Source organism: Notothenia rossii (assembly GCF_949606895.1).
Source record: "Notothenia rossii genome assembly, chromosome: 2".
Taxonomy (NCBI): Eukaryota; Metazoa; Chordata; class Actinopteri; order Perciformes; family Nototheniidae; genus Notothenia; species Notothenia rossii.
The window spans coordinates 15,231,537-15,253,555 of record NC_136904.1 but is presented as its reverse complement, the minus strand read 5'-3'; the positions used below and the strand labels follow the sequence as shown (position 1 = coordinate 15,253,555).

Below are 22,019 nucleotides of genomic sequence, written 5' to 3'. Positions count from 1 at the left end.
TATAGAAAAATATATAAACATTGCCTCCCCAAACATAATTAATGTTCACCCTTAAAGCTGCTCTTGTTTGAAAAGCAAAGCCTGAAGGGGACAATTTTGCAGAACTTGTACACAGTATGCAGCTGCCAAATCACCTAAACCACAAAGTTAAATTGATCTGTCATGGCAAGGGGACAAACCTTTTGAAGTAACAAATATGCCAATATGCTGCATATAATATGAATCAGACTCCAGCTTAACTTCTGCTTTGGCTGCTGGATGGTATTGTATACGTGTTGTACAAAATGGATCATCAGGGACATCAGGAAAGAACTCATATCCAAACACTTGGACAATGTACTAATGCAGTTCAACACTGGCATTATATTACAAATCACAGCATTGCCACTGTAACAGTTAGCACAACAGAGCTACACCACTGTTACACAACATTACCTGAACAGACAGTCTGTTGTTGGTGCTGAGCACTTTGGCCTGCGCTTCAGAAAACACCTTCTCAAGCCTCTGCTCCATCATTTGAGAGAACCGACAGGACCGAGGATCATCGCCTGCTCCCACAAACTGCAGCACTGGAAAATAAAAAACAAATAAAATAAAATCTTACTTTTAAGAATTCTTGAGATTACAACAACATTTCTATATTTGGATGTGTATTGGGAACACTTAGCATATGATATATATTACTTTAGGTATTATTTATCTAAATTCTAAGTAGAAGTGCACTTTTGTCATATTCTTCTCTGATGTATTACCGGTACATTATTTATTTTGTATTACTTTGCAAACCTAGTTTCTTCTAAAAAAGGCTCCAGTGCACCATCGCAGCAGGGACAACTAACCGTATGTCTCAAGCTGTTGTCTGACTTATATTATTTCTTTCATCCTGAGTGAACAGTAGCTGACCTGTTTTCAGCTGGAAGCCAGGGGCTGGGCTGGATCTCCATAATGCAACAGGGAGGGGCAGGGCTGTTACCATGGGGAGGTACTGTCGCAGGTCTGAAATCAGCTTATCACGGCCATAGGAGTCCAAGCTTTGCAGCACAACAGAGGCAGGGTAAACCATGTCCCCTCCGGTCACATGATAAGCCACCGTCATGTTGGGAGAACCAAATACTGTCTCCACCTGAGAGGGTAGAGTAGAGAATAGACATACATATTAATAGTTTATACCATGTTTTATTACCAAAACAGAGAAATGAAATACTCACTAAAAAAAGCCATACATGTAGATAAGCAAAGTTCAGTATGAATGTTAAAAAAACCAGAATATAAAGGCATGCTTAGACTTAAGTAAAGTCCTAATTAAGTTGAATAAAATATTTATTAAGAAATAGTCTTTTTTATTTATTTTTAGTCTATTGTTGTATTAGCTGTAGAATAAAAAGGAATTGTTCATCACATTGGTGCAATATTTGAGTGTATTCAATGTACCCATAAAGCTTTTATTTGCTGCTTGATTGGCATTATTAGCCACAAAAGAAACCACAGGTGACAAAGTAATAAACGACACGATGATGTCCTGGACGGGTGACACATTTCATCTTGTGTTCATCTTCTCTCACACTGCCAAGTCTTTTCAAAGTACCATCCCCGTGTCTTTGTGTATTTATTTACTGTTCAGATTGATTTTATTATAGTATGAAATGTTAGATTTGCCAAACAATCTGCACTAATGCACATTCTATGAACAGTCTTGAACTAATGTACATTCTCATAATATTGAAGTGACTGTTATTTTGTACATATTGATTGTTGTGTTGTTATTTAGGTCTTAATGTAAAACATGTAAAAAGGTGTCTTTGGCTGTCTACTGTATATATATATATATACATATTTGCACACATGTTTTTATATTTTTACATACATTTGTTTTTATATACGGGATCTTGGGAAACAGTATTTCGATTTTTCTGTCTGTACACACAAACTGGAAGATTGACAATAAAGTTGACTTTGACCATGCATAATGCAGAAACTATGACAACACATTTGCATCACGTTACCTTTTCTACTTTACGTTCTTTGTCAAAACAATTATTGTGTGGTCAAATGTGGTCTGAATTTGTTTTAGCTGCTTCATTTTTAGGGTCTTAGTACTTTGCCTGCTGGCTCACTGTCACACTGTCGGAGCTTACTGGTTCCCTCAAACAGGACGGTGTCATCGTTAATGTTATTAGCAACACCTGTGCTTTTTTTTTAACTGACAAAGTCAAAATGTCTGCAGTTAAAAAAGGCCTGTCTGAAGCAGGTTTAAAGGTTATTTTCATGCCATACTGAAGTAAAACATGAAAAGAAACCACCCACTGCATAAAAACGAGTAAATCCTTCCCACATTTCTTTAAAGAATGATCAACTTTATTTGTAAAATACTTTTGAGTGAATCGGCAAAAAACCTCTTGGTGGTATGGTCCTTTAGGCAGGATGAGAAGGTAGCATCAATCAGTCATATTAGCAAATGAGCTGAATGACAGGATACACAACTGTAATGGATTGATTGAGCTCTTCCAGAGTGTATTTCAACTCCTCGTTGATGAAAGATGGAGTGATTTTGGAAAGCAAATATGTGGAAAGAGAACCAGAAGGAACTGAAGGGCTGCTGGCAGAGAGACAGGAGAGTAAAGATGAGCGAGACATTGGGAGAGACTGATAAATAGGGAGTTTTGGACAAAGAGGATTATGTTCCTTCAATTCTTCCAAGCTATCACCACATTGTCATTGTGACACAAACACAGGTGAATGTGTGTGTAATGACACGCACCAATGTATGTGTTTGTCAGTAAAAGTTTGACTTTCTGGTGAACTCTACATACACGGAAACCGGAAAGAGAATGATGACAGATGTAGTGAAACTAGTTGTGTGTAGGAGAGGTGAAACCATTCAGGTCTGTTATCTAAACCCATCTGAAAGCCTGTGCTGACAAGGGGACTCACTGGCCAAAACACTGAGAGCCTATCCTCTCTGGAGCTGAGAGTCACCACTCTGCCTCCTCACAATTCAGCCTTGTTGGGAGCGCTGTGAAAAGAGCCCTTTATCATCACTTCATCCTCTCCGGCTTCAGCCATGTGAAGGTGTTATTAAGAGATTGTATTTCCAGCAAGCCAGAGATTGGTAATACACCCACTAACTCTATCTCAAAGAGTGTGAAAGGCGTCCAACAGATTAACCCAATGGATATAGTCAGTTTTCTAAAAAGTTTTAAATCCCCGCAGAGCTGTGAATAAATTGCCCAATAATAGCATAAATATACAGTGTGTACATTCTTTAGAGGTTTTTAAATGGTTTTAGCCTCGTGGTTCAATTCATTTAGTGTCTTCCTCATCATCTTTTTAGCATCAGCACACTGCTCTCCTTCCAACCATTTATAACCTATAATTAAACACAGAAGCAATTTCCCTTGCCAACAGCTTGCTTCCCATTGGATGAGAGAGCAGTGGTACCAAAAGGAACCCAAGCAATGTTGAAATGGGTGACAAGGGTGCAGTGAAGCATGACACCTTCAGAGACCAAACAGAGAGAGAGAGAGAGAGAGAGAGAGAGAGAGAGAGAGAGAGAGAGAGAGAGAGAGAGAAAGGGTGAACATATGAGAGCATTGACCTTCACATGCGCAGGACAACACACAGCCTCTCTCAATTATTTGATACTTCCACTTTGAGAAATACAACACTTCGGGACATTTCACCGGATTGCAGCTATAAGACACACGCAGAGATGAATTTAAAACTTGCTCAACATTGCAACACTCTTAAGGCACTCCAACCCACAGGAGACCAGCAGGAGAGAAATTATTTTATGTAGGGAATGAATACCATTGCTGTTTTATTAAAACCTAACTTACCTCTGGCTTTTGAATTTGTTTTCTCATGTTCAGTGAATGCGCAGAAAGCACACAAGCTCAAATCATTCCCAGGGGATGTCTTCATCTCTCAGTTTTACAGACAAGCACAATCATTGAATCAAACATTCACATTTCTACTTTTCACCAACGGCTTTTTAGCGTAGCTTCTCATAGCCAAGCGGAGGCATTAGAGGCTTTTTGAAATAGAGAATGGTTTTGGCACAGCAGGAACCATGATTGGTTCCACAAATGGCTAATCCCCAGACATGAGGATCATTGTGTGTGCCCTGGATCTGTTGGTGCTATTATTGCAAGGGGAAATGCTGGGGTTGGTTTCCTCCTGAGTTTTTGTTCAAACAAAATCTGGTTTAACAAAAAAACAGGTGCCATCAGGTTCACTGCTGCGGTAGGAGTATCTTCTGGTAAAATGTGAGTTCATTCTCTAGACTTTCTATTTGTAAATAAACATATTCATTAATGTGATGAAATTAAGGCAACAGTCCTAATTCATTTTGTCTGGGTGTTGGTACAGCTTCTCCAATGTGTGACACCCACAGCCTCCAGGGACTCAGTCAACCTAATTTCTATATTTGTACTCTCCTCACACATAGCCTACATGCACGTCTCGTTTACTACGCTAATAATCTTCCTATTTCTGGCGCACAATTAGAAACCATTCTTTATTCAGTATTAGAAATGAAATGAATTATCAAGTCAATATCGGGTAAATTAATATTAAATTACAGTCAACTACAATACAACTTACAAATAAAACATGTATGAAATTCAAACTTCAAATAAATTCTGATAATGTGATTCAATCAAGCAGAAATACACAAGTAGCTTTTATTTCACTTCCTGGTCAACTTGTCTTACTGCACTGCTTTCATTGCTTTCTGAATTCATTTTAAATTATTTTCAGCATTCACTTAGATTCTAACTCTACTTTAGTAGGCACACTGATGTTTTGAAATGATGTGGAGATGTTGATGATGCAAAAACTTCAACCTTATTAACAGTGAGAAAAGATTACACTCTCCGGATGTAAACTAAGCATGCTATTCGCAATCTGCCCTCAGGTTCAGATAACTCCTTCAGATTTAAGTAGCTTTAGTGATATTATCAGTGACACATAAATTGTTAACACTTCTTACATAAGTTACATCTTCACAGCCACAGTGTATTTTTTGTATGTACGTCTGACTAGTACACTACGTACATACAGTCTTTCAAAGTTGTCTCATTACGTTTTGACAAAAATAAAAATGTAAAAGTTGTCCCTGTTTTGATGGTTTCTCGTGTATTGGCTTTTAAATTAAATGATTAGTAAACCTTTATTTAACTAGGGAAGTCCCATTGAGATTAAAACAACATTTGTTCAAAAGGAGCAATGGCGAAGACAGCAGCAATGCAAACATTTAAAACATGCTTAACAAACATACATTATTTCATCCATTCATATAAATTATCTGACGAAGCTTTATTCTCTAATTGAGTGATTAACAATACAGATAACAGTCTGACCTGTGCTTGGGCAGAAGTATCATTCAGAGCTTTTCGGAGGCCCTGACTTAATCCCCTCCGAAGGTTCTGCCTCTGAATGCTGTCCAGCCTGTTTCTTCTCACATAGATGGAAACCACTAAGAGAGAAATCGAGTCAGAAAGAACAAAAAGCAAAAACATTCAGCAGACAAAGCATGAAATACAATTCCTGGTATACAATGGTTTTACCATTAAACTATTTTGTGGCAAAATGATTGTTTACCTGTTTTCACCCACAATCTCTCTGTGATGTTGCACTGCTGTGGGGGAGCCTCTGTGGTGGTGGTGAAAGGGGAAATAAATATGGTTGTGGCCACCCTGGGAGGGCTTGTTCTGGGGACAAGTGGTGTGAACGTTCTCCGGGTGGTTAGAGTCCTGGTTGTTGTTCTTGTGGTGGTGGTGGTCGTCCTCCTGGTTACAGGCACAGGCTGTGGTGTTGCAGACTGTGTTGTTCTGGGGGAGACGCTTACTGAAGGCATGGTAGTGATAGGATTTTTTGTTTTGGTGGCAGAAGCTACAGTTGTGGTGGTAGGGGGGAAAGAGTCTGTCGGGGTGTCCTGCGGATGGGGCAGAGGAGATACCTGAGATGTCCTCTCGGTGGTGATTCTGTCTGATTGAGAGGGGGCTAGACTGGCTGCTTTTTCTTTGGGGAAAGTGGGCGCAACTTCTCTGGATGAGTCATCCGTCCCTGGCTCTGTAAGGACAACAAACGTCTCAGTCACTTCCTCTGAGCGACCAGGAACTATGGTCAGACTTGGTGAAGAGGATGGAAATGTGGCTTTTACGGGCATAGATGATGAGGCGGTGCTTGGGGGCATGGTTGTTATGATTGACAATATCTTACCAGCTGAATGTGACGTTGACAATGATGTGGATGAAGACACTGAAGTAGGTGGTTTTGAATGTAAGGAAGACGACTGAGACGTAAAACTACTGTATGATAGTGGTGAAGTCACTGACGATGATGATGATGATGAATGGAATGAAGAAGATAATGGCCCCAGCTCTGTTGGACTTGTTAACCCCTTCAGTTTCAGATCAGTTGTGTTATTGATTTTGTCAGTCTCTGTGAAATCGAGTGCAGGGTTTGTGGAAAGTGTGACAGCATCATCAAATGCATATTCAAGAGAGTCAACATTTGCCGGAGGGGGGCTGTGTTTGCTCACCAACGCAAGAGAAGAAGCTTTTGAAGATGTTACAGAGTCAGTGGTAGTTTGGGAGAAGGGCAGAAAACCAACTGTACCCCATGCAGCGTCGACAGTGTCTCCTTGCTGTACAGTGACAGATACAGCAGATCTCAGATTAGCTGGGGTCAAATTCAGTTTCTGTTTTTCATATTCAGATGTACCTTTCACATATGTAAAAGATGGATGTTCTACAACAGTTGGATATAATGAATTTAGATCACTGGTGACTACAGTTGGATCAGTTGAATTCAATAAATGCACATAACCCTCTTGTCCATCTTCCAGCTTTTGATGTTCATACGACGGGCCATCTGCTGGTAAATTAGAATTTCCCATATCAAAGCCAATAGATGTATTTTGTTCAAAAGCAGAAGGGCTCTGAAAAGACACAGGCTTGGTGGTTTTCCACTTTGGATATGATGCCATCCATTTTGTGCCAAAGCTGAAAATAGCACTAAGTGATTCACTGCTGTTATGTCTATCACTGGATGAAGTAGTTGCAGCAAAGATGTCATTGGAGGGAATGGTTCTTTGTCTGCCTAAAAAAAAACTTGATCCATCATTTATCAGACTGGTGATTGGTCGTCGAGAGAGAGAAGCAGTGTTTTCCCTTGGTGTCATGGTGATTTCAGACCAGGGGGATAGAGAGGAATGTTTAAAGCTTCTTGTAAGTGTCACATCGTCTTTACTAGAAGTACTTTTGAGAGGTGTAGCATCAGATGTTACGGGAGAAAAAGGGATTTCAGTTGGAGATCCTTTGCCAGAACCCTCAGAGCCTTTATTCATCTTGAGTAAATCTTTTGTAGTTATGAAAGATGGAAACTGTGTTGTGAACTGCCCTGATGAAACAGTGTTGACAGTAGACTCCTCATTTCCATTAAGTAAAGAGGGAAATGAACTAAACTCAATTCTGACAAAGCTCTCAACAGGCTTATATCCATGTGTCGTTTGAACATCTGAGGCAGGTGCGTTTTCATTTCTCCCTGCAGTTGTTTTAACCTTTAGAGGCAAAGACACACTGCGACCAGCTCTAGCAGATTGTATGATATGAGCAGAGATTTCAGCTGTCTGGTGAGATTTAGTGGGAGGTGGAGTTGGACCAGATGTTGTATAAAACGTAGGTAAAGATATTGTTTCAAAAGTACTTTGTGAGGTGGTTCTTTGTGGTAGAGTTTTGGGTTGGTCTGAATATATAACTTCACTAGTTGCAGACAGGCCAGTGTTGTCAACAAGAAATGAGGGTAATACGTTTGTAGGCTGAGTGGCGTGTGAAAGACTTTCAAAAGTGGTTGTATACGTCATATCCTTAGCCACACTAACTGGCAACGCTGAACCAGAAAGAGATGTTGTCTTACTATCGGAGTCAAATATTGTTTCCGGTATTATCCATCCTCTAGGCTCCTGAGTGATGCCCTTGGAAGACCCTGTTTGTGCAACAAATTCTCCAACATTTATGGCTTCATTAGCTGGCAAATGAAGCAAATCTGACTCAGATGTTGAGGATTTTGTTCCCGTGCTGGTGATCGAACTGAGGATGGATACACTGGTTGAGTCCAGCTGGGGTGAAAGTGAGTTACTCTGATGATTTTGATTTGAAGTGGATTTGAGATCTGCTGCTGTTATATCACCCCGGTTGTAATTTATATTGATGGTAGGAACTCGGAAGCTGCCGTGACCCACTGCCATCAGTAAATCACCAGGATTAGTTGCGTGCTCTGAGGACACCATGCCAGAGTGTGTAGGAGTCGGCTCAGTGATTGCAGAATGAGAGAGAGACGTTATACCTGCTGGTGTCTCACTGGGTCTGAGGGTCATTGTTAGATTAACAACATTTGAACTAAGAGGCGACATGGTTGTATCTCTAACACTTCTGTGAATAAAGGTCTGACTATGTATTGCTATCTTTTTTTCCTTTTCCGCATATGCTGTTTGAGTTAACATCTGCTGTGTGACATGACTGGAAACTGAATAGCCTTTAGGATGGACAGACAGCAGTGCTGATGTGGGATTTTGTAAAGCTCCCTGCTGCCTTTGAACAGCTTGACTCTCTTGATTGGAGGGAAATGAGCTGCTAATTTCAATAGTATTGGCTGTTACAGAGTTCACACCTGGGATCTGGCTTTGAGTGGTTTTGTATAAAATCTTTAAAAGACTCCCTATATGGTTCGGCGTAGAATATGAGTTGTATTTGCTTGTTGCTGATGACTGGATCACTTCTGTGCTTGCACTCCTTATGTATGCTCCACTTACTCCAAAGATTTTATCGAGTGATGAGTGTAATGAGCGTTTTGTCACTTCATTGCCCTTTTCAAGGCTGTTTTCACTCAGAAAGTGTGCTGGTTTGGGTGTTGAGCTTTGCAGTCTTTCTGTAACAGGTGGTAGTTCAACATATGAATGAGTGGTGGAGTGTGTGGTTGTAAGAATGTCTGTCGAACCTAGATACCCTGCTGGTGATAATATCTGTGGGTCAAGGCTGGACACTATACTTTGACCGTGAGATAAAGCTGCTAAGTTTGTCCTGCCAGCAGAAGATGACGGAGAAAAGAAAGGCAGCACAGATGATAACAAAGGGGAAGTGAATGGAGCTGATGAAGACATTGATGATGATAACTTAGATGGCGGTACTGTTAATAATGACACAGTCCTGTCTCCATCCATGAAGGACACACTTAATGGCCCAGAGATGGTTGATGTTATGGTAACAGCTTGAGGAGGTGTGTTGTGTTGGTGAGACATGCTGGAAGTCAGACCTGAGCTGGCGGGGGGGATCATATCTCCCGCAGACGACGATAAGGAAACCTTTGAGCCCTGGCTGGAGCTATGTGAAGGCCATTGGGTGGTGTCGGTCTCGTCCCTGGTGATGGTTGGAGAGGTTATACTTTGATCCAGGCTCTCTGGATTTTTGACAGTTCCAGCCATCACGGTTAAGACAGAAGAAAAGGCGGGCTGCCCTGATAAACCTTCCCCCTCAGAGTCACCATCTGAATGGACGACTGAAAAAGGCAGGTCAGCCAATGGATGGGCAGGAGCAGCTGTGACTGCAGAGTCACCTGGTAAAGACGAGAAGCCAGAGGCATCATAGGTGGGTCTTTCTGTTAACAGGAAAGAAAGTGAAAAGACAGGTGAATATTGGTATTCATGCCAACAAAGAATTTCATTTGTACAGCTTTTCTTTTATTCCATGTCAAGTGAGTCCATTAAAATGGTAATACATGTAATTCAAATCTCTTAAAAGTCACTGTAAAGATGGGTCAAGAGGTGGGAGCAGAACATGTAAAGGTCGGAGTAACCTTCACCTGGTGTATAATTTAAGTTTGCATAACACCAACAGTTCCAGCTGGTTTTGACCAGATAGGGTCTGACCTCATTAAAAAAACACATCAATACAAGTACAAAAAGCTTTCAAATGAAAAGAAGCAAAACCTTAAATCAGCAAGAGAAAAGTAGGCCTATTGGTGAGCTAGTAGCAAGTATCCTCAACTCAAACAATGAACCTTCCTTGAGGAGCTTCTGGCCTTTTAATATAAAACACCTCCTCCAGACAGTCCAAAGTCCAAAATGAATTAAGAGAATACAATAACATGAATTTGTTAAAACAACAAAACCATCTCTGAATCATATATTCTAATCTTCCTGACACTGAAATAACAAAAGCATATCACTTGTTAAGGGTAATAATTACCAAAGGTTATTTCTTAAAACAGTGAACCCCCTCTGCATTTCTCAAATTGTTACAGTCTGAGTGTCCTCTACTTTAAAGCCCATTGGGATTCACCCACTTCCTGTTTGTCAGTCTGGAACAGAAACCAGCCGGTAATGTGGACAGGACATCTTGCAACAGAAATGTTGTTATCAAGTGACACATAACAAATCATCTAATCGTTTTTTCATTTGCAATGTTAATTATGACATAATGCATACTGATATTACCTGAGATGACTTATATTAGCAGGTTAGCAGGCTATTCTCACATGTGCTTACGATGTTTACATAACAGAGAAACATGGATAAAACCTAGAAATCCTAACCCTGCTCTCATCAACGGCTCAGAACGGATCTACAAAGGATTAAGGAATGATTTATCAAAGCCATTGTGTACAACTTTTAAACCTATGGTGCTTTATTAGAAAGTGGTACCAAATTCCGGTGGTCTGTAAGCAAACAAAACAACGTTATAAAAACGACACAGTGATGCTCGGTCCTGTTAACTGGCAGCGTGAATAATCAGACTGCCTAAGGGGCGTGTGCGTGTTCATTCAGCCTGCATGTCGGCACAGAATTACCTTCTCTAAACATGACAGATGAAGCCGTTACAAAGGGCCAGATATGTCACACCACCATGTAAGACACCTGATTCCAACACTAACACTGTTGTAGATAGCTTGAGTTGTACAAAACATCTGTGTTAGATAAGCTGTCAAAGTTTTTGAAAATGTTTAATAAATTGACTAACGAGGACGATCTTTTAATCGACTGTTAAGACACTGTGAATTCAACCTATGTGCCAAGGTGAACATTACAAACTACTCCAGGTTTGAAGGTGTCAGCACATCCTTGTAATAGCCACAGACAGCACTGTGCAATGTGCACCAAGGGGAAACATTTATGTATTCCCAAAGGAGAGAAAAATAGATACTCTTCAAAGTGGAACAAATGGAATTATTCAAGAGATAGAAAGTGTAGCTTGGATAACAAACAGTGGACTCATCTTGCGGTGGTTTGTGCTCAGAGATTACGCCTGAATAAAAGGCAGAAAGAGAGAAAAGATATGGAGACATACATTACAGTCACTATCATAACGATGATGGAGCTGATTAATGCACCAAGACGGCCGACATGGAGTTGTCTCATCCGTCCCTGTCCTCTCTTCCACTTTCATTCTGAGCACATCCTTGACACATTCACAGAGGGGTTCTTTTATCCATTTGTAAAGCTTTGCAGTCCTGTCACACCTTCCACCCCCTCAGCATGTTTCTGCTGCTGAAGTGCATCCAGCCAGCACTCACATACAAGACCTTCAGTGTTAGGGGGAACCTTTTGATGACAAACTTGTACCTACAAAAATACTCACATACCAAAAATGTATTCAAACTTTTACCCAAGTTCACTTACAGTTACACATTTCACACATGGTGGTTACCCTAAGGCAGTGTGTACTTACATGCTGGCACTGTGAAGCTATCTGAAAGCATTTTTCTCTGTCTTTTGATATTTCCAACCAATGCATGTTTGTAATACGATCTAAAACTTACAAATTCAGTTCAAGTTCCAGGTCACTAACTGTGAATGTATTCTTAAATGTCACAAATATCCCATAGAGTTGGCACAATGCTTTTTATAATTTGTTTTTTCTGTGAAATAAATCTTTTTATTTACTCCTGCTATTCATTTATTAAAGACAGCCCTTTCGTGCTGTATTCGATATCCCACTTAATCCCCTTTCTTCAATAAATCACTAATATGCTCAGATGTGATTCGGGAAAATGCTATACTGAAATTTGTAATCCATTATTAAAAACTGAGATATAAGACAAAGAGTTGCGAGTGGTTAAAATGTATTTCTGTGATCACCAAAGAGCTCTCGGAAAACAAAAAAGGGTATGTGTCCAGCTTCAAGGCCACTAAATGTCAAACCCCCTGGTCATTAAACTGAAAAAGCACTTCCTGTTCCCCCCTCCCCTGTTTAGTGTGCCAACATGGCAACATGAATGTGGGTTTGCGGGACGGAGGCCAGCCCGGACGGAGACGTGGGGTCCACCTGTGGTTTGCCACCTGCTCTGACAGCGCTGAGCATATGGGAGGATTTTAACAATTGAAGAGTGAGTGAAGGTGTGCAGATAAAAAAGGAGACAGTGATGGAGGCGGAGAAGGAGGGGAATTTGGGCTGTGAAAAAAGAAAGTCTCCCCAAGACCAGAGGAATAAGTACAGCAGTTGGATAAAAGAGAATGAGGAAACGATTGAATTTGCAGGGAAGTGTCTGCCAGTCTGCAGGTGCTTTCCAAAGTTACTAATCCTCATGATTCCTTATTCTTCAAGCGTCAGACCTGAAGGCCAAATATCAGAAGATGTCAAATTACTACAGGCAATACTAGGTGTTGTAATACTTTGACTTTTTTAGAGAAAGTGGCACTAAAATAAGATAAGGTTTGAAGATTACCTGTATGTAACCTAAAATGTATCAAGAATTGTTATAATGAATTATCATTTTTGTCCCTCATGCAACAACCAAAAATGCCAAATATGTCAGGTTGAATTTAAGGTAGTGTGTGAATAACACAAAAGACATCTAAAATGGTTTCATTTGATGGTTGCTGCCATTAAAAAGAATGTATATTTTAATCAGTATAAAATACATAAGGTCAACAAAGAGCGGATACAGAAAGCTGTGTATGATAATGTCAAGCAGTGTGGAATAAGATATTTTTTCAAAGCCATTTTATGAGAAATAAAAAAGGGGAAACTGATTGTTAACGGGGTTAAATAACAATTGAAAATCAAAACCAACACCTCAAGCAATAATACATCTATATCAACAACATTTTTGGTTTTACTTTAGCCACTTAACGGCTCTCTACTCCTGACTTGTTTCGTAAACCTCCAGCAACAACCAGAAAACCACAGACCTCATTTCCACACTCATTTCCCCTCTGCAGCTGGCACTATCTAAGAGCTACCAGGACACAGACATGACACTGCCAGGCCTCCTGCTGCTCAACTCCTATTATACACTGCTTCTCCTTTTGCTTTGAGCTGTTTTTGTCCCCTTGAGTGTGAGGGGAAAACAGTAAACAACAGGCCATAATTCAATAGTGAGGTGGATGGAACCCTAGCAGCAGGGAAACACATTTAAGAAGCCTAGTCAACTGCTTCCGAGGAAGAGACTCAGAAATCCCTCCTGTGTTTAGGGAAGGCAGCAGGATATACGACTGCTTTGAGCTGTTGTTCTATCAAAATTAAAATAAGAGCTTCAGTAGTGAAATGGAGGGACGTCAGGGAGAAGAGAATTTGATTGAAAACATTTGCATACGGTATGGATTGCACATACCCTCTGTGTGTCTGTGTTTGGAGACATCATGTCTGTGCAGGGCTGCAGGAGGATGGCGTTAGAGATGCCAAGCACTGCTGAGGTGACAGTATGAATGGGAGGGAGGATGTCACACACACCCAGCACCGTGTTATATTTTTTTCAGACTGTTCAAACAGCACAGCAGGAAGGGACACACATCAGCTGTCTGGAACAGAGCCCAACAAACACTTAACCCTGCAACCACGTAGAGAAGCTTACATGATATTAAAAGAGATGTTCCTTCATTCATCCACTCATTTAGCACAGCTGACTACGAGGGTACAGTATTTTTTACTCAGCTTGACTGTTTGTCGACTCTGAGGCTAAGTAGAAGAATATGTTGTTCAGTGTTTCTTGGGAAGTGGTTAAGCCACTGCAAATAATGTAAGAAGAAAGGTTCTAGCAAATGTATCTGCTAAATAATCATCGTTGATCGATTAAACATTGCTCCTGCAGCCCTTCTTGGTCAGATATGATGAATAGCGTAGGGTAGCTGATGTTAGCTAACATTAGATATACAATTATTGTATTCATTGCTCACCATGCCTTGGTTGTACAAATGCACTTTATTTCAGTGTTTACCATCATCTTGTGACAGTCCTTTGTTTGCACAGGAGCAGCTGTTCAGCCTTTGGAACATATTGGTTAACATGACAACATAGCAGGGCATTTGTTGTCAACGATTGAACAAACATTAATGGGACATTTTGGGTGCACTTACCAAATTGGGATGCGACCTTTCAGTATTTGCATTAGCAGATTTCTAAACCCTTTTTATTACTTAAAAAATAACATAATGTGCAGATTGTGTAATCGTGGTAGAAGAGAGCACTCAATGAATCAGTGCTTTAAATGTGGATGTTGTGCATTATCATCCAAAGTGCACATCTAACAATTTTCACATCAAAGTTTCTTTTCTCAATCTTGATGAAAAACATGAACCCTCAAATTGACACTAGCGGTCTCCCTCTTTTTATGAATGAAATCACAGTACTAAAACTTGATTAAAAAAATCTGCTCTGGACAATCCACTGACTCAGAACTCTATATCTGCATACAATATTTTCTGTCCTCCTTCTCTCTGGATGTCTCTATCTCTCTCTCTCTCTCTCGCTCCTGATAAAGTTAGCCCATCCACTGACGCTGAGGCCCTTTGTCTTTTTCAGCCCGACATGTCGACACACTGACTTCTGTCCTGATGCAGCTCAGGACGCTGCAGTCATGGCTTATGATGTTGCTCCCTGTCCACTCCTATCACTGCTCACTGAGGCTCTCCACGGTCCTGTGTTAGAGCTAGCCTGATTTAAGTAGGAATTATCATATTTGTGAGGTCATAGCAATTTGTTAAAAATGTTTAACAAGCATTCATATTCACATGAAATACTTTTGGTCTGGTAGCATAATTATCACTGATACTGCTATACTTTCTATACAGTGCAAAAGCAGACATCACATCAATCATTTCCTGTATATTCCCTACATAGCAGAAGATTAGGATAATGTCCCTATTAAGCGTCTGTTTTACACTGCTGGCACTGGCTCGGTTAAAGACAACGGAGAGCGAGTATTCAGGGCTTTTAGCAAGCTTTTTGGAAGGTGACACATTCTCTCCGCACTCACATGAGGGATCGTATATCTGCTGGCTCAAACCCTTCTGGAGAAAATGGATGAACGGCAGCCAGCTTAATTGATTTTTGGGCCTCGATAAATTCAGAAGTAAAAGTGTTGCAACCATTTAGTGGATACATGATGTAGACACAGAAAGATCCTCGGATATGATGTGAAAATATTCAACACATCATGTTGCTGTATTACGATGGGTATAATAGTCCCTAAATGTGGAGCCAAATGTGCTGACCAACGGCTTATAAATGAACAACAAGATGTCGCAAACATTATTCATAATATGCTTATCAGTTAGCTACATTTGTTTTTCATTCAATATTTAATTGGCTGCAATTTACAGTTTTTTCAAGCCTCTGCGTATGTTTCTTTTTAAAGTGCTGACTATGGTCACAGTTATTGCATGGTCAAGCAAAAACTGTCTTTATGCATCATTGTCTATTGTGGTCCTCAAAATGAAGCTTAAACTGAGCATAACAACTTATACAAAAATGTGGGTATTGTTTTTGAAGAGAGCACAAAAACACTAAGATAATTCTAAGTATTTATTTCTGTATCTGTATTTTCTTCTGACAGTAATCAATGTGCCTCAAATAACCCATCACATCAGAAACTACCAGAGTCGGGAGTAAGTCCTACATGTGCAAGTCATGAGCAAGTCTCAAGTCTTGACCTACAAGTATAAAGCAAGTCCCAAGTCAGTGTGGTGAGAGTCAAGCCAAGTCATTGCTCAGGTCAAGCAAGTCAAGTCATACGAAATTCTGATGAATAAGCCCAGTTTCCGCATTTCCGCATCAGTTCAAAGACAGTGGATATGAAAATGGATTCAACCCACACTACGATCTTCATTACATACACAGTTAATCATTTCAAATCTAATTTAGACCGATGACAATCATATTAGATTCATATAAACCCTAGAACTGCAGACAATATATCTAGGACTCAAAAAGTCTGTTCAAAAAGGCAGAATTCCAGGTAAGAAAATCATATTTGCCATTACACATATTTAATTTAAATAACCGCCAACAGCGTCAGCACCTACATAGATATCATTTTCAAATCATTTCTTCCATAATTTCCTTATAAACTAAGTAGGACGATTTAAAACTCAGTTAATTGGGTTAATTTAGAAATTGCTTCAGTTTATCATCATAAAAGATCAAAAAGTTCAGATTCATTTTACAATAAATCAAGGAACGATGCACTTCTACAAACAAAAACAACATAATTAAAACATTTAAACAAACTACTAAAAGTAGATTAACTACATTATTCAAAAGTTTACAGTAACTTCTGATAATAATACAGAGGAAATAAACGAGGCATCTCTTTTCCTCTCTCTCTCTCCCTCTCCTGACAGCCCGTCAGTATCAGGGTTAGTCAAAATGAATCCCTTGGCGGTTCTAGTGTTAATTTACTGTTTTGTCTTCTCTTTGCAAAGCTTAATCGATTTGAAACCAAGTCTAACGTAGTTTAAACTTAACGTTAGCCTCCTAGCTAACACAACACATGCACGTACCTTTCTCTGTGGGTTTTTTTGTAGTGGTGGTCGTGTCACTGATCTTTATGCTGCAGACCCTGCATACCGCTGTTCTCTTCTTATTACCGTCATCGACAACATAATCCTTGTATCCAAACTTCACTATTTTTGGAGTAACGATAGCCGCTGCCATGTTAACTGACACTCCTGCCTTCTAGTGGGTTGCCAGGTTTGCGCGCATGGCGCTATAATCACGTTTTTCGAAAAAACTAAACGTAATATCTCAATACAAAAACAAACGCAAATATTTAATTTTAAACAGTCAAGTCATCTATCTCAAGCTTAAGTCAAGTCTCAAGTCATGAATACCAAGTCAAAGTCAAGTCAAGTCTTTTATCAATGTTAGTCAAGCAAGTCTCAAGTCAAAAAATATGCGACTCGAGTCTGACTAGTCCCCACCTCTGGAAACTACTGTATATCAGCAGTAAGAAAAAAAAAAGCTGATTAAGAGCATGTATTCATTGATTTTTTACATTTATATAATTTTTCTGACAGAATATTATACATCAGAATTTAGCTGATGTTTCAAATAACATTTCTAGAACTGAACAGATCGAATAAATTCAGCAAATTTAGTTGTAGCTTTGATGAAAGATCTTCCAAGAAGCTCAGGCTCTTTGGGAGTGTAATGGCTGGGTGGCGAATACAATTTTAATATTAGATAGACGGCACTATAGCATCATCAGCAGAGCAGGGAAATCAAATGTGGTGCTGTTTTATGTTTCCAGAGGAGGACGATTAATTGCCGGTGGCCAGTGCTGAGGGAAATTTAAAACACTTAACCCTTACATTGCAACGTAGTGTTAAAGAAAATAGCGAGGTCCAACAGGAACACACCAAACAAAACTCCTATGATAACTTTAAAGAAAACTTTCAACACTAGACAAGATCCAGTTAAAAATCAGCCAGAGATTCATCAGTAAGGTTGGTTAGCATGTATAATAATACAATACATTATATTTACAAAAACCGACATTATCTGCAGCTCCACTTGTTACAGCTCCACTTGTTAAATTTGAAATTGATGTGCAGACAATATAACAAAAAACAAGACTAACCGGTCCCCTACCCCGACAATGCCTATCCCCAAACTTCATTTATTGATGCAGATTAACTACACTGCATCTAATATGACATGTCTTCATTCAAATATAAAATAAACTGGGTAAATGCCTTTCCTCTTTTAGAAATCACAAAACTGTATTCAAATGTGTCTAGACTCTAGACCATTTACAGCAGATACTCCTTGTGTTATTATAACACCAGTGTTTCCTGTGTCTAAATCAAGATAAAGTTATTATAGATCCTGTAAAGAGTTATTTATTGGATTTGAAGTAAACTGGTTAAATTGAGTAAAACTGGGTGCGCTTCATCACGAAAATCACATTCCGAAATGCACCAACAGATTAATGGTACACTAAAATGCGAGAATATTTTCAGGGTGAGATATTCCTTTGATGCATGGAGAGATCAGATGAGACCTTGCTGGGGCCTTCAGGATGACTGGGAGTGAGAGAACTCAGTCAGGGTTCTGCAGGCAATCTCAGTCTCATTAAAACCACCAGAAAGTAAGTCATCTTTCATTTTAGCACCCAGAGGCAACATCGGCCTGTGAACTCTTAAAGTTAAAAGCAAAAAGAGCATGTTACAGAGGTAGACATAGGAGCAAAGGTTAATTTATGTAGCGTCTCTCCATGAAAGCATCATTCAAATGTAATTTACCAATGTATTTATTTCTTTACATAAAATGTATCATTCAAGCTGTACAAATACATTAGAGATTTAAAAAAATGTATGGACTTGAAAAAACGATTACATAAAAAGGTTAAAATATTTAGATGGAAGACTTAATAAAACGTTTAAATATTCATATGTGCTTCTGAAAACCGCTTTAAGACAGAACTAAGCTATCTTTTATGGTAACCATCGCTGCTGTGATGACCTCAAGCTGCTAGATAACATTAACACACTGCAGACGTCTGAATAACAGTGTCTAGATAAATTGAAACATGCATTTTTTTCTAGACCTTTTATAGTAACAGGGTTCGTCTTGGTAATCTGGACACAAATTGTATTAATCATCAAAAAAAGATGACATCACTTCCCCTTCAATAAGGCTCTCATAATGTCCTGGTATAACCTCATACACATGCAGATGCAGAGGGAAGGGGCCGTATCAAACCGGAGCTAAAGGCTTCCCCTGGGGCCGGGCATATCAGAGCCGGCAGGGGACAAGTCGAGGAGTTTAGCTGCGGGCTGAGGCCATGATGGGCTTTGGGATTACAAAAGCCATTTGACATGGCAGGCTGTGGCTCTGAAATTACAGGTGGGGGTCAAGGGCGGGCATCCAATAGTGGCATGGCAACTGACGGGCCTGCAGGGGTTAATATGAAGGTCTCATCCTGAGTTGTGTTTTTGCTCTGCTTATTCTGCACATATAAATACATGATGAAGAGGTCATTGTTTCGCATAAAGATTAAATGACTGTGACAATTGTGACCTCCAGTAGCACTATGGAAGGGTTTTTATATGAGTGCACAAGGACTTGCATGCAAATACAAGTAAAGCCCTTTTACTGTTTAAACACACACTCATCTGATGTGATACACACTCCTGCCAATGCTCTCACACTACTGCTCTGATATACAGGCAGCAGAAATACTCAAAGACATGCTGCAATGCACCGGCAAAGGCTATACAAACTGCAAGCCTGTAATCATGGATGTAAACATCCTGGATTGTACATTTCCTCTTTGTTGAACGAATAAAGGAATTCTTAATTCTGATTTAAAGTTGTTGTTTTATTCAGCTTTGCAAATGTTTTATATGATATAGGAAACGCCTTCGACATGTTCTTGATTCTAAGGATACACACTATGCACTTAATGTAAAAATAGATTTTGTTTTTTTACAGAAAAACTCAACAGGGAATAACCTTAAAATAAATCATTACAGCATCTACTGTATAGAGAAACCTCTAGTTTCAGAGAAAGAGAAGAAAAATAGCATAAGTGCATTTACTACACTGAAGTGTAATATTGTTTGATACTGATGAAGCATATATGCTGCAGCTGTTTCAATACTGGGTCATGATGTATGATTAACCTAGATTAGAAAAATATAGGAATAGAAAGTCGAGGGCCTATTTTAGACAAATTGGAGCCAGATAAGTAGCCAGCTGAGAGAGATTGATTTTCCTGTGTACACGCATTGCTTATCCTTTTAAGAACTACTTTGGGCCTTTAGGGAATGTTATACTAAAAATATGTCATATTCAGTGTGGGACATAATGTAAGAAATTGTGAAAAAAGGAAAAGTTATGGGACAGGAAAGGATGGGATTAGCAACAAAAATAGGGTACAAAATTCAAATTAAGTAACCCTATTAAGACTTCTCCAGATTTGACATACAGTCAAATAAAATAAATAAAATAGAAATCATGTGGACCTGCAGTGGGACCTTGATGAAGAGTTAAGGTCTACAGATTGCTTCAAAAAAAACATACTGTGCATGACAGGAAGGAAAGGTAAGGAAATGTCTGGGTCACCTGTGACACTCAGCAAGAAAATTCTCCACAAAGTGAAGCTGGTATCCGTGTTGGGAAAGTCACGTGGCATTGCCTCTGATTTTCTAATTGGGCCCTCAGAGAGACTTCAGAGGACGTCAAAGCTCATCTAACTGACACCATGTTCAATGTGTAAGCCTGCTGTGTCTTACATGTCCTGTGATCGCCTCCTGCACAGATGTCACGTCTCACTTGTACTCTTTTGCTATATTAACCTCAGAATTGCACTATTTTTGTTAAAATTACCTCTCACTACTATTCATAAATGTTCAACCGTATATCCTGTGAACTGTTAGAAGAAGAACAATTACGTTAAAGGTCACCTATTATGCAAAATCCACTTTTTCTTGTCTTGTATACATCAACATGTGTCCCCTCTGTGTAAAGACATTATGAACGTTTCAGTAAAAATTTTTTATTTCACTTTGTATCCTGATCCATTTATATAAAAACCTGTCTGAAAATGAGCTGATCAGATTTTGGCCACTTTATGATGTCATAACGATTTTTTGGCTTGTGTAACCATTAGTCAATCACCAAACAAGGTAACACCCCCCCCCACACACACACACACACACACACACCTTATCTCCTCCTAGAGCACCATTGTGTTCTTTTTAACCAAATCTCTAAGAGGGGGGTGGGGAGTGGCTCCTTATTTTCATCTAAAGTAACAGACAGAGAATCAGCACTCTTGAAACAGGGCTGAAACAGAGGGGATTATGGGATGCTACATTGCATGATCTGTTTGGTGTTTCGAGCCAAACACTTCAGAGACATTTGTATATATCTGAGACCTTTAATATATTGATGAAAAACAGTATAATAGGGGACCTTTAATGTAAACAGCTTTTAGGTTTTTTCTGTCTTCGCTGTAAGGATAATAGAAAGAATACTCTGTACCAAGGGAAATTTGGCCCCGACATAAAGGCAGCCAGATTAAAATTGGCGTACTATAATGTGCATTTGTAACAAACGTTTTGCATAAAACACTGAAGTGCCAACATGAAGTGCAATCAAATGTGTGCAATGTAGCTCCTTATTCCTCACCCTCCTCATGCCCTGAATACAGGAGATTGACTGATAGGAGGATGAAAGAGATGTTCTACCTATTCAGGTCAGCCATCATTGGCATAATAGCCGTCTTCCTGCTATGGAAATATGGATATTCCAAGCAAAAACCCAACCCCAAAGAACATCTCTAATGCGAGCAGCAATTGATCTTATTTATTTATGATAATACTATTTAAAACATTATTTTACTTTCCTGTACCTCTCGTTTGTGACATCAATGTTATTGGGGAACACATTATCTGCATTATCTGTTGAATAAAATGGGTTTGATTCTGTCAGAGGGATAAATAATTCATGCCTCCCATGTCAAACCAAATTGCCTCTCGAGTGCATTTACATAAACATGATGCAAAAAGAGGCTCTTAATTGACATAACAAATACACATTGCAGCAGTTGTCCACTTACCATTAAAATGAAGCCTTCTTACACTTGACCTTGATCATATATTCATAGCGGTGAGCACCCAAAGCAAACAGAGACCTCTAACGTGAGATATTGAGCAGATGCAGCCCCTCTGACCGTATGTATTGGCTCCAGTGCAGCAGAGTTTAACAGAGGCCTGAGGAAGATGGAGGAAGAGG

General features: G+C 39.5%; 1 protein-coding gene across 3 annotated transcripts in view; it reads right to left on the bottom strand.

Moving 5' to 3' along the window:
• kiaa1549lb (KIAA1549-like b) overlaps window positions 1–22,019 on the bottom strand; it is a 64,783-nt gene that overhangs the window by 22,250 nt on the left and 20,514 nt on the right. Inside the window, exons 1-6 of one of the 3 annotated variants that reach the window (XM_079667208.1) lie at window positions 16,778–16,950; window positions 9,316–9,657; window positions 5,602–6,072; window positions 5,361–5,476; window positions 904–1,123; window positions 436–569 (exon numbers count right to left, since the gene is read on the bottom strand). In XM_079667208.1, coding sequence (XP_079523334.1) covers window positions 436–569; window positions 904–1,123; window positions 5,361–5,476; window positions 5,602–6,072; window positions 9,316–9,657; window positions 16,778–16,931 — 1,437 coding nt within the window. In that variant the 5' untranslated portion in view covers window positions 16,932–16,950. Of the gene's footprint in view, window positions 1–435; window positions 570–903; window positions 1,124–5,360; window positions 5,477–5,601; window positions 8,377–9,315; window positions 9,658–16,777; window positions 16,951–22,019 lie in introns of those variants that run through there. The other 2 variants (XM_079667207.1, XM_079667206.1) reach the window with 2 other exon arrangements.